At 45.8% G+C, this 12,393-nt stretch overlaps 1 protein-coding gene across 24 annotated transcripts in view; it reads left to right on the top strand.

The window, feature by feature from the left end:
- NFASC (neurofascin) overlaps nucleotides 1-12,393 on the top strand; it is a 209,342-nt gene that overhangs the window by 83,522 nt on the left and 113,427 nt on the right. For all 24 annotated transcript variants that reach the window (XM_089773610.1, XM_089773620.1, XM_089773617.1 and 21 more), the window contains one exon: nucleotides 7,579-7,763. In XM_089773610.1, coding sequence (XP_089629736.1) covers nucleotides 7,670-7,763 — 94 coding nt within the window. In that variant the 5' untranslated portion in view covers nucleotides 7,579-7,669. The remainder of the gene's footprint in view (nucleotides 1-7,578; nucleotides 7,764-12,393) is intronic.

Genomic DNA, 12,393 nt, shown 5'->3' with positions numbered 1-12,393 from the left:
TTCTATATTTGTATCCACAACAGAATTATGCAAAAATGTATGCAAATAACATATGTTCAAATGCAAAGCCACTTTTTATAAACCACCTATGATAATATTAAAGTTATTCTGTCCATGCGTTGGTTAGAATGAAAGTTACATTGAAGTTCGCCAAGTTCTGTAGCTGAGAACTCCAATAGTGAGAAACAGGCTTTTGAGCTTACACACACTCTTCTTTGGGGTATTGTGTCCCTAGGGGAGTTGTTTGACCTCTCCTTGCAACTATATAATAGGTAGGTTAGTATATATCTCACTTGAATATTCTTGAGAATTCTTTAATGCTTATAATCACTTTGAAAGGTTCAGATAATATATACATTGAAACTGTTGCTTGGAAGAGAGAGTAGGTACTTAGTCTTGAAGAAATCACACTTGGATGCACAAAATCACTCCTCTGCCTTTTACAATAGGCCATGTTTGGATCCAGCAACAGTTTATTTGGTGATGGGAAATGTACCGTGCATGATAAGAAATTTCGTCCTTAAGCCTGTGTATCCTGCCCAGCAGATTTGTCATGACTGCTGCACAAGAATAAAAAGTGTGGCTAATTTTGTCATGGAAAACGTAATTTGTGCTTTAAACCCTGTTTATCGACTAATCACATGGCCCTCGGCTGTAATGTGCATCTGCCTCTGTAGAATAATAATAGTTTCCATTGTTTGTATTCTCCTGGAGTAAAATCACAGGAAAGTAGTCACCCCATCTTGTGGGTCACAGCTATCTCCATAGATCCATTCCTTTTTGCTTACTCCGCTTTAATCTTTTGCCTCCTCCTCTCTCTGTGCAAACATTGTTAGGTTTTAAATAGAGCTGGGCTCAAGCTGCAAGTTGCAGATAGGTATGCAGATTTCAGTGGGTCTAAAGTGGAAATGTGTGAATCTGAATCTTTGGATAAGGGTTAACTGGTTTTAAGCAGAGGGCATACTAAGACTTAAAAAAATAATTTAAAAAAAAGTTGATCCATTTTTTTTACACATTTTACAAATTGCACCTTATCCACAACCTATTTGGGTTTGATAACTGAAGTTATTAAAGTTTTACTCTAATGTTCTCAGCTTATGCCCCTCAATTCCTCCTGCATTTCTCCCCAGAGAATGAGCATAACACTTCTATTCCAATCTGTTTCTTTGTCATGCTCTCATTCGCTAGTGCCATGGTGCAATATTTGATTTGCTGGTAACTTTTATTTGTTTTGGAATGGCCATTTTCCTAAGTTCAAGGAAAAATTCCTGTTGGGTGTGGGCTTCCCAGAAACTTATTCTGCCAAAAAAAGTCATCAGAGGAAGGTTGCTATTGTGTTCAATGCAGATTGATGCACTTACTGAAAAGCGTCTTTTCGGCTGGAAGGAGTTCCGGAACAAGGAATGTGGCAGATTGCAAGTATTCTGGGCTGTATTCTCCAGTCTGGACTGAACAGTTTGTGACAGTCAATGCTGCAGTATATCCCACTTTCAGAGGGAAGAAAACCAAGCACCGACCAATCAGAGACATGCACTTGCTTTGAACTCTAGTTGTCGTTAGTTTTTCTAGATGGGCTGGGGAAATGACACCAAAATACAGATGATGCTGGAGTCAGGGGTATGCCTCAGGAGATTGGCTTCCTCTTCGATGGAATCAAAGTCTTACAAGCCGCGATGCTAGAAATCTTGCAAGAGCAGCTCATGTCATCAGAGTTCCACTGTCTTAAACCAAGATATCACAAAGAGCAGAGGGGATTTTTGGTCCAGTCCAATCTGAAACCAGATCCCCTGGAAAGACATTGTCTGGCTGCCTGGACTGTGTGCTGGCTTCTAAGATTTGGCTGACTTTCTTAAAACTTGAGAGGGTGGAAGATCACCCTGCCGCGAGGGACAATTGCTGAAAGTTATGGGCCCTGGTGTTGCAAATGTGGCAACACGTGGATGGTGTCCTGACCATGAGACCAGCTCCAGGAAAAAGAGACTGTAATTGATTGTAAAGGTTTGAGTACGTGCCCAGTTGTTTTGTGGGAACCACTCCCTTTTAGTTTAACAGTGCAGTATAGGGATATTAAGGACTAGTCGACTATCGGATAAGGAAATGCTTATTGGATAGCCAACAGGATAGTCAACTAGTCGCTTCTCCCCTCCCCACTGCTGCCTCTATCAGATAGAGGCAGCAAGCAGGGGCAAGAGGGGGGTACTTCAAAGCGGCAGCGTCGCAGGGAGCCCAAGCTCTGTGTGATGCTGCCGCTTTGAAACGCCACAGCAGCGTTTTTGAAATGCCACAGCAGTGTTTCAAAGGGGTGACACTGCACAGCTGACCCCAGGCTCCGTGCGACGCTAAGCCCGGGATCTGCTGTGCGGCGCTGCCTCTTTGAAACACTACCATGGGGTTTCAAAGGCGCAGCGCCACTCTATCGACTTATCGAAAGTCGATGCAAACAATGCATCGACTCTTCGATTAGTGAAATACACGCTACTTAACATCCTTAGTGCAGTAATGCTTCATAGTGATGTCTCATGCAATGTTGCAGCCGAAAGGCTAACAGTCTTGAGATGGCATTGAACTGTGATGGGATGGGCTTACGTTTTTGGTCCTTATATTTTTGGTCCTGTAGCGAAGGTGATAAAGCTTTAGGACAGAACTGAGTGCAGGAGGAGGAAGAGCTCACACTCCCATGCCTTAAGAGGAGGGATTTATGTGCCAGAGTCCCATTCTCAATTAATTTCCAGCATGGCAATGTAATCGGGATGTTTCCAAAATCTCCTGTTTAAAATTTCAACTCACAGATCCCTTGAATCACTCATTGAAGTGCATTTGAAGCCTCAGAGAGTCTCATGGCCAGTAGCATCTCCATGTGTGCATATGCCTGAATGAAGCTCCGTTCCTTTGCATGAGTGAAATTCTCTCCACGCTTTCCGTCTCAGCGAGAGGAAAGGTCGTGACAGCGTGGGCTGAGTTCTGCTTTGACATGCAACAGCCGTGGGCTTGCAGCAGCACTGTGCATCCTGAGCAACCCTCCCACACACACAAGCGTGGCAGCAGAGGTTTCCAACTGCATGGTGAGTCACATGCACATGCCTCTGCTAACAATGGGTTTTCCTAGCCTGCCAAATGACCTGCCCTTGCACCACTCACTCATCTGGTAGTATGCAGCAAAAAACAAACAAAACTAAACTAAACTAAAAAGCCCTCGTGAAAAGAGAGAGGACATATCCCATGAAAATAATTCTGGAGATATTCAGCTATTTGCTGTTCTGTCTTAATGTTGGGTATCTGCTAAGAGATCTCTCTGCAGGTCTGCTACTAATGCTCTGTATTTATAACACTATTAAAGACACCCTAACAATTCAGCCACGATGCAATCTCCAATGAATTATGAAAGCCCAGCTAATGGGATTATATCTCCTCCTTTGCCTTGTCTTTTAATCCATGTTGAAAAAAAGCAACAAAAGACCTAATGCTGGCGGGCTTGAAAAGTTTCACAAACACCTGAAGGTGTTGATTTGTTGATGTGACAGTGTATGCTTGCGTCTCTTAGATGTGCCCTGTGTGCCTCAAAAGACTCTTTCAGGTATGGGAAGATGAAACAGAACTAAATAACGAGTATACAGACCTCTCATGTGCAGTACCAAATTCAGCCATCATTTGTATCTGGGTAATCTCGCTGACTTCAGTGTGATTCTTAGATGTGACTGGAGGGACAGGAGGAAATTCTGTCTGAAGGCTCAAGCCTTAAAGAGCTCAGGTCCTTCTCAAACAACATTTCCCCTCATTTCAGTTGGCGTTTCCATAGATTCCCAAAACATCCCTGCTGCCGTGCTATAGAAAGCCCCAATCAGAAATCTCCCAGTTCCAGGTATGGCAGGGGAAGTTATTCTGAACTGCAGAAGCTCTAATCAGAGCAGGTTTTTGACTCTGCTCACTTAGGCCTTCTCTACACTTCCCAGGAGCTCGACAATGCGGTGAGCAATCTCTCGAGGGTTGATTTAGCATGTCTAGTAAATTCCTGCTAAATCGAACACTGATCACACTCTTGTCAACTCCGGTACTTTACTGGGTTGAGAAGAGTAAGGGGAGTTGACAGGGGAGTTACTTCCATCAACACCCCCCTCTGGCGGTAAAGACGCCTTGGTAATTCATATTAAGGTACGTCAACTCCAGCTATGCTAGTCACGTCTCTGGAGTTACCTACCATAGTGTGACATTGCCCCCTAGTGTAGACCTAGCCTCAGAAAACCACTGGAAAGGCTCCCGTAAAGAGAAAGCATGCAATGCTCCCCTGCAATGCAGGAGCTGCTGGTGTGCAAGATTTGCTACTTTGATTCATCTGTTTGTGTGCCGTTCTCCCCGTGCAGAGAGGTTCAGCACCAGGGGCAAGCCCCACATATGCCCTCCAAACAGGACTGGTGCATACGCCCATGTTCTGGCTCTCTGCACCCGGAGCTGGCTGAGTGAGTGAGTGAGTGAGTGAGTGAGTGAGTGAGTGAGTGTGTGTGTGTGTATTTTCCATTTTGAAGTTTGATCTACTTCTTCCCACAGAAGTTAAAGGAGTTTTCCCCATCAGCTGTAACAGGAGTAAGATCACATCCGTTCTCTTTATACTTGTCACTTCCACTAGGGCCAATTTGTTCTCCCACTACATCTGTACCACTCACATTGGAGTTCCAGGCAGCTCTGCTTGCAGAAAAGAGGGCAGAACTGGGCCTGTTGACTTCAGTAATAGGAAGGATAGGATTTATCTCATGAGTAAAACTCCTCTGTGTGCCATAAGCGTCATAAGAAGAGGGCCATGGGGTTTAGTGCTTAGAACAAAGGCGTAGGAGCCAGAAGGCCCCAAGCTAGCATATTGACTCACTGCATGACCCCAGGCAAGCCTGTTGACCTTCTGAACCTCAGTCCAGCTGGAAAATTGAGTAAAAAGCAGAAAGCTTCCCGACAAAGAGATGCTACAGCTGAGCTCAGCTTTCCATAAATGACCACAAGTCGTCTTATCTTGTAACGTACAGTATGATATTCACACAGCATAATGGTATTGTAATAATTATTACCCGTCAGCTGGCTCTGTTGAAGCACATGGCATGGGATTTCATTAGCACTTTGAACTAGGGATGTAAAATCCCATTTAATCAGGTAACTGGTTAAACTTTATGTTTAACCTGTTAACCACTTAAAAGAGGGTGGGCAGGCTGGAGTACCCCTGCCCACAGCATATCATGCCAGGCCCACCATGGATGGGGATGCTCTCCAGCCAGTGATGGGTGGGAGCTGCTCCAGCCCCTGCTGGTTAACTATAACTGGTGCTTACTAGTTAACTATTCACATTCCTACTTTGAACTCTTCTCTGTATAGCTTCAGTGAAATGCAGCCCATTTTTTATATTCACAAATACACTGTGTCTTTTGTGGTATTTATTTATTATGGTTGGTTTCACTCTTCATTAGTCCTGAGTAACTTAAATTTAGTCACTAGGCACAGCATAATGTTTGCATGCTGAAACGAATGTGCAATTTCTCCCTATTATTCTTGATCAGAGTTGATTTAGGGTGAATGTTTATAAACAAATGATCAATGGGGTTGTGAACACAGCAAACTTGATTTTGGTATCTAATTTTTAAGGGATTTGTGAAAATCATTTGCCATGGTTCACCTACTTCTAACCTTCATAGTAACAGCAAAGAAAACGTTTGTTTGTCCTCAGTGTTTGGAATTTTCTTACTGTGGACTTTGATCATTGATTGGGGTTTAAATTGAAAGTACAGTGGGCATATGCTGTGCAGGTTTAACCTCTAAAACCTGGGACTCTCTGGTCCGGCAACATCCATGGTCCGGCAGGATCGGCTCCTGGCAGTCGGGAGTCAGGTAGCAAGAGAGTCTGCGGCCAGGAGCCTGGCTAGGGGAGAGTAGTCATAGGCCAGTGGGTTCGGTGTCCCAGCTGATGACGGCATCCAGGCCAGGGGGTGTGGCATTATTGGTGTCCCAGCCAGAGTGGACAGTTGTGAAGGGCAGCACAAGGTCAGCGGCAGCAGCAGGACAGTCTAAGCGGGGCTAGTGGCCAGGGCAGGGAGACACCTGTGGCTGGGAGCAGGGCTGGTGGCCATGGTGGGGAACAGGAAGCAGCAGGGGCTGGGACAAGACTTGTGCAGGTCCCAAAGGTGTCAGATCAAGGAGGTCCACCCTGAAGTAATAGGCAAGATCTTTATCTTATACGTGGGGTCCTATTTTCAAGAGTTCAGTGCTCACTGTTAAGCTGAAAAATTCACAACAGGAGCTGCTGGCTGCTGAGCTGTTTGGGGCAGATTTGAAGTTGTGGGTGCTGAGCACTTGAAAATTGCCCCCCTCCCCGCATATTTCTAGATGACCCCACTGAGATGTGCGGAGGCCCCCATCCTGCTGTGAGATCCGTGCATAAGAGCTAGCCAGTGCTGCTTTGATTTCAGGACCAGAGTCTGCTTTTGATTCAGTGTGCATCTTTGGGAAAGATTCCTTGATTGCATACAGAGAGGATGCTTTAATTAAGCTGTTCCAGATCTGTATCCATCTCATGGTGAGCAGAATTTGATCATTGATGCATTTTTTTTAAGTGCTCCAGGTTTTAAATCAGTATAATTTAGTATCTCTGGCTAGGGCAATTCTTACAGCAACCCAGGCAACGTCTATGAAAGAGGAGTTCTGATGCAAGATCGGAGGCGTGGATTCTTTCACAACCAAATTATTTGAGAGGGGCAGTATGACAGGACAGAGCACAGGCCAGGAAGTCAGGACTTTTGGATTTCTAATCCTGGCTCTGACAGTGACTCATGATATGGATTTGGATACATTTCTTGTCCTCCTGTTCATTTCCTCCCCCTCCCCCCATGTAAAGTAGGGGCATGTGTTGCAAAGATCCAATAAAGACTGATGACATGAAGCATTTCAAAGAGGTTGATTCTAAATCTTTAGTTCACAAGCATCTTTCTGAGTATTCTGATTATGTCGTCAACAGTGGCGTAGCAAGGGTGGGGCAGTTGCTCTCAGGTGCCATGCTGGGGGGATGCAAATTTGGTCCCCCTCCGTTCCCCCTGTGACCGCTTGGCTCGCCTGCCTCCTCTCCGCCCCCAGCCCGTCCCTCTTCCATTTCTGCTGGCAGGTTAGTGCATGTGGGGGCCCAGTCCCAAACTGGAGGGGGTGGGGGAAACACGGTACAAGCTCCCCTGCCCTCCTCCCAGGGTCAGGCTCAGCCGTGCGCTGGAGGGGGGTGTGTGCAAATTTTGCCTTTGACCTCGGGCGCATAACACCCTCGCTACGGCTCTGGTCGTCAAATGACTGGGAGCCAGTGAAGATGCAAGAGGATTCTCTGGGGCTCACATCAAATGTGAGACTGTAAGCTCTTTGGGGACAAAGACTCTCTCACTATTTGCATGGACACTGCCTAGCACGATGGGACTCCGAGCTTTGATTGGCGCCTGTAAGAGCCACTGCATTACAGATGGAAATTGCTTTTGTCCTCTGATGCCCCTCCGCCCCCCATAAGGAAATGAGGAACACAGAGAGTTCTGTAATCAGCTCATTAATTTGTGGCTTGTGTTTATTTTGCAGCTGAGAATCCAAGGACTCCCACTACTGTGGCAAGAGGCCAGCTTGCCCTGTTGAAGGAAAGTGGAGGCATAATACTATCCAAACATTCAAAATGGTAATGCAAAGGTATCTCCTAACCTACACCGGAGCAGTGCTGGCTCTGTACCTTCATCATATCATCAGAGCCATTGAAGTTCCCCTGGATCGTAAGTTTACAGATTTATTTTCAACGTTCTCTAAAAATCTCCATTACGATTGTTGTAGTAGCAAAGAGGGAAGAAAAGGAGTAAGCGACCCCTCCCCACAAGGTCAACCTGTGTAGTCCTGTTCCATTGCCAACCTTTAGCTCCTGTTAGGGTTGCTTAGATATGAACTGTTCGTTTTGAAATGATTGGAGCCCTTAGGGAAGTACCTTATGCCAACTGGGGCTCTATCCAGGCTGTTTCCCATGCAAGTACTTCAAGTGCAGAAGATGGGGTCTGCAAGAGACTTTAAAATACCTTGTCTCTATAGGTTTCTGCTTAAAAATGCCTGAAGGTCACCAATTCCCTGACCTCGGGTGGTATGCTGCCACCACCCAACTGCAAAACCCCTTTTCCAAACGCAGGAAGATTCACTTGGGAATTTCTTCCTGGGGAGAACTCTTTTACCCTCCCTCAGGAGAGCTTAAAAACAAAGTGAATTTCTAATAGCTGACCTCTCTGTCTTAGACACATGCATACAGACTCTCCTGCTTTGTAAGACACAGGAATCAGACCATAGCCTTAAAAAGGTGATTTTATTAACAAAACAAAAAAGACATACTGGATAAAGTATACGTAGTTGCCAGGTGTTACAGAGGAACAAAGAAAAACAGACTGAAATACAGAGAATTGCTTCCCTGGGATTCAGCTTCAGTTTCAGTGTACGGGAAGGGGGCACCTGGACTCAGCACAGAGTTCACAAACCAGAATTTAAAAAAACCTGATTGCATCTAACTACACATTCCCTGTCTACTCACATTTGTTATTCCAAGGTTCCATCCTTTTTAGACTTGAATATTGCTGGGCATTCCATGTCTGGCTCCCAAGGCTTACTTCATGTCTCTTCTCAGCTCTTTCTTTCTACAAACCACACAAAGCATTGTAGCAGGCACATCACTGCTTTCAAGTCAGATCTCACACTTTCTTACCCTTGGCTCTCCTGGCTCCCTGCCAACATTTCCTGGATACCCACTGTTCTTGGTGTAACCCTTTACAGGCAAGTTAGTTACTGAATGCTGGGATGTCTGGAAAAGGATAGTACACATCCCATCTATCACAGGCGCCAGTCCTCCAATGTCTGCACATGGGAAGACCCTTGTGCCCAATGCTGTTTTGTATAATTCCCATGAGCATAATGGCCTGGGGAGAGGAGTTTTGCATACACACTGTGCATAGGTGAGAAGGAAGATATAACTCTGTCCCTCTTTTTAGGAGAAGGTACAAATGTCTGCAGAGATATGCAGCATTAGTAATACACTGTCTTCACACAGTGCAGTAGAAGATAGATGGGGCTCATTCTGACAAGAAGGAAACATGGTGGAGCTGAGAGGAGAACCAGGGGAAAAAGTGTTTCCTTTTCTTTATTCCCACTTTCCTTTCTGCTGTACATGGGCTGAGGAAACTCCAGACATATTTGTTTGGCTCGGAGAGGTGTTAGAACACCACCAAGGTACACTGAATCCCCTCCTACCATTCTTAGCTACATGCTGCCATGTAATTACCCTTCATCAGCCCCAGAAATATGGATTCACCCTTATGGGCTTTACATGAAGATGAGGGCATTTCCACCCCACAGGTTGCAGCTGTGTTAAGGCACAAGCTGACATGCCACTAATAATTAAGAGACTCTGAAGATGTATGATACGGGCAATTACCATGGAGACTGAGCATAGGGTGCTCCTTGGTGGAGGCAAGAATCTCATTAGCAGTCCTCCCAGGCAGATACTGTCATCATGATGTAGCTAGGTCTGGTCCCAGCAGGAGGAGGAAACCGGGTTATCAGGAAGGTTACATATAGAACTCGGCAATTTTTATCTCTTTCATCAGGCCATTTTGGGTCAGTTAGTAGGCAGGATTTATATTCTATTCAGGAGGACAAATGTGGGGTGAAATGCAGGGCAATGAAATTGCTGTTGAATTATTTGTTAAGTCGCCTTAACACCAGTGCTTAGAGAATGTATGCCCTTGTGCGCACATATTCTAGACTGTGTTGTCTAGTGGTTAGAGCACGTCAAAAGTGTCATTGGCTCAGATTCAATTCCAGGCTTGGCCACTTGGGTCAATTACTTAAACACTTTTTTCCCTCTGTAAAAGGGGGTGGTGTTAATCACCACCACCACCACCCCACCTCACAGAATTCATTGTGACTTTGAAGAACACGGAAATCCTTTCATGGAAGGGTACAGTATTATCAATGGAGAGAGAAGGCTTTGGGTGAGCTCTTAAAACCCAAACAAGGCAATTTTTAATAGGATCTGTAAATGGACACAAAGTCCGCGATGGAAGAGTTACTTGATGTTTATGAAGGTTTCAGGATGATGGACCTGAGCTTCCCCATAGAGATCCACCTCTGAACTTTCATGCAGGTTGTGGACGTTTTGATGTGAGCTCGGTGAGAAATAGGTGATTTGAGCCGAGTTTTGACAAAGTTGCCTTCAGGAACGTGGCTAGCAAAAGAAAGACATGCTTCCCCTGTTGCCTTCTGCAGCCTGGTGACTAAGATCCTAGCCTGGGGATCCACATTCAGGTCCCTGTCCTGCCTCATTCTGAGTGATCTGGGATGAAAAACTCTGTGTAGCTGCAGGTGGTGGTGTTTTAATATGCACACTGCACTTCCTTGTTCCTAACTAGAAGGCATTTTGTGCACACAGTTGGATTGTGTCACTTATCAGGCCCTGCTTTAAGAACTTGGAGCCCTTTCAGAAATGTGAGCTGCCTGAAACGGAAGTAGAAGCAGTACAGCCAGGAAAAAAAAAAGAATTGATTTCAAATACAGCTTTCTGCTGCTGTTCCTTGTGCCTTTGATAAAGGAAGGAGTTGTTTTGCCTAGTCAAGTGTAATGCAACCAGAGAAAAATAGAGAGAAATGCTCAATTCAGTAGAATATTGCTTTATGTTTCTATGGTCCCTTGACCGAAGGGACTTGAAGTGTCTAACAATTGCTTGAGCCTCACACCACCACCTGGGGTAGGAAAGTATTTTCATCTCTGTGAGAAGTGCAGAAGTGGAAATAGTTTTAAATGCTTTGGTTTACCTTTATGATTGTTACTTTGTTGTGTTCAGTGCCTATGTCCGAAGATGACTGGCCCTCCATAATCCTTAAGATACATACTGAAGTGAGCTGCCTTTTGCTGATGGGGAACAGGACCCATCTACACTCACAAAATTATGTCTAGGGATGCCATCATAAGCCAGTTGGATCTGGTCTGTGTAGATGCAACAAAACTGTGCTTGCTGCCCTGATTAATAAACTCTGGCTTCGTTCTATGCTAAATGGAAGATTGCAGCTGCCGCGATCGATCTTCCAGATTTTGATGTAGTGAGTCTAGCTAAAACTTACTAAATCGAACTCAGAGGGCAACCCTGCTGGTGTCCAGTTCACCTCCTTTTGTGAGAAGTAAGGGAAGCCGATGTTAGCATTTGATCCCATCAGCCTCCCTTTGTGGGGGTGCCACCAAGCTCGGCAGAAGCTACTTTCAGCGACATATTCTGCATAGCTGGAGTTGCGCACCTTAGGCTGAGCTGTCGGGTCTAGTGTAGCTCTGGCCTCTGATTCTAACTATATAGGCAGGGCCAAACTGTCATCATCCCTAACAGTCAATTATAACACGAGCCCCTTCTCCAGCTCCCTGCTACGATAGTTTTGCTAGCATCAGTGGTCCTTACGTGTCTTGGTCACGGAGTGAGGAACAGAGCCAAGGAGACCGCACTGGTGTGCATTAGCCATTAAGTTGTTTGCCACTCTTGAGGGAGAGCAGCTCCCTTTCTGACTCCATCCACGCTTTGTTTGAAACCAACCACCATATTTCACTACCGTAACCACCGTTCAGTCAGGACCTTTGTGTGACTGCCTGTAGCCGGATGAGAAGACAAAGGGGAAGCCAGGCTCTGGGGCAGGGCACGCCTGTCTTCCCCTAATTTAGCCTTTTTTAAGGAAATTCAAATGAACTCAGTGCCACTGGGCAGACTTCAAAGCACTGCCACTCCCCGCAGCAACTTCTGGGGGGGAGGAGGGAAATCCATAAGCGGGGCATCCCAAATGGATGCAGGAGGGAAAGATCTTGCCCGATATCTGTCCCACCAGCTGAGCCCGTTCCAAGGAGTTTTGTTTCACTCTTTGAAGACATTGAGCACAAGTCGTTCTCCTGCTGACAAAGCCTTTAGAACTGCGGGGGGAGCTGGCGTTTTAATCTCACTTTTAACCCTCCAGCCCTCTTGTGGCTGCTCAAGGTTCAGCTCCAAGACTTGCCTAACGAATTCCCATCACTCCCTTCTTGGAAGGTTACAGGTTTTGCTAAGTCGAGCAGGTGGTGCATAAACGGCCACAGCTGCTCCTGGATTGTGCTGGGCCCTGATATGTGGGCAAATTGTGAGCTGTCTAAGCAGATGAGCTTTATTCCCTGTGTATTCTGAACTGTGCAGCACTGCCTTCCTTCCTGGGGATTAGCTCTTTCTACAGGTGCATGGATGTGTATTGCAGTGAACCTCCATCAATGGAGCAGGAAGGGTCTATAATAGACAGAGATGCTGCCTCCTGAACTAGGACGCTCCCTCTCCGGGAGCTTGCCAGCTCAGCTGCTAGTGGGTCGTGTGTC

This window comes from Pelodiscus sinensis, chromosome 27 (assembly GCF_052426305.1).
Source record: "Pelodiscus sinensis isolate ZL-2025 chromosome 27, ASM5242630v1, whole genome shotgun sequence".
NCBI classification, from domain to species: Eukaryota; Metazoa; Chordata; order Testudines; family Trionychidae; genus Pelodiscus; species Pelodiscus sinensis.
Note: the sequence above shows the minus strand (reverse complement) of the source record. Positions and strands in the feature narration are given on the sequence as shown.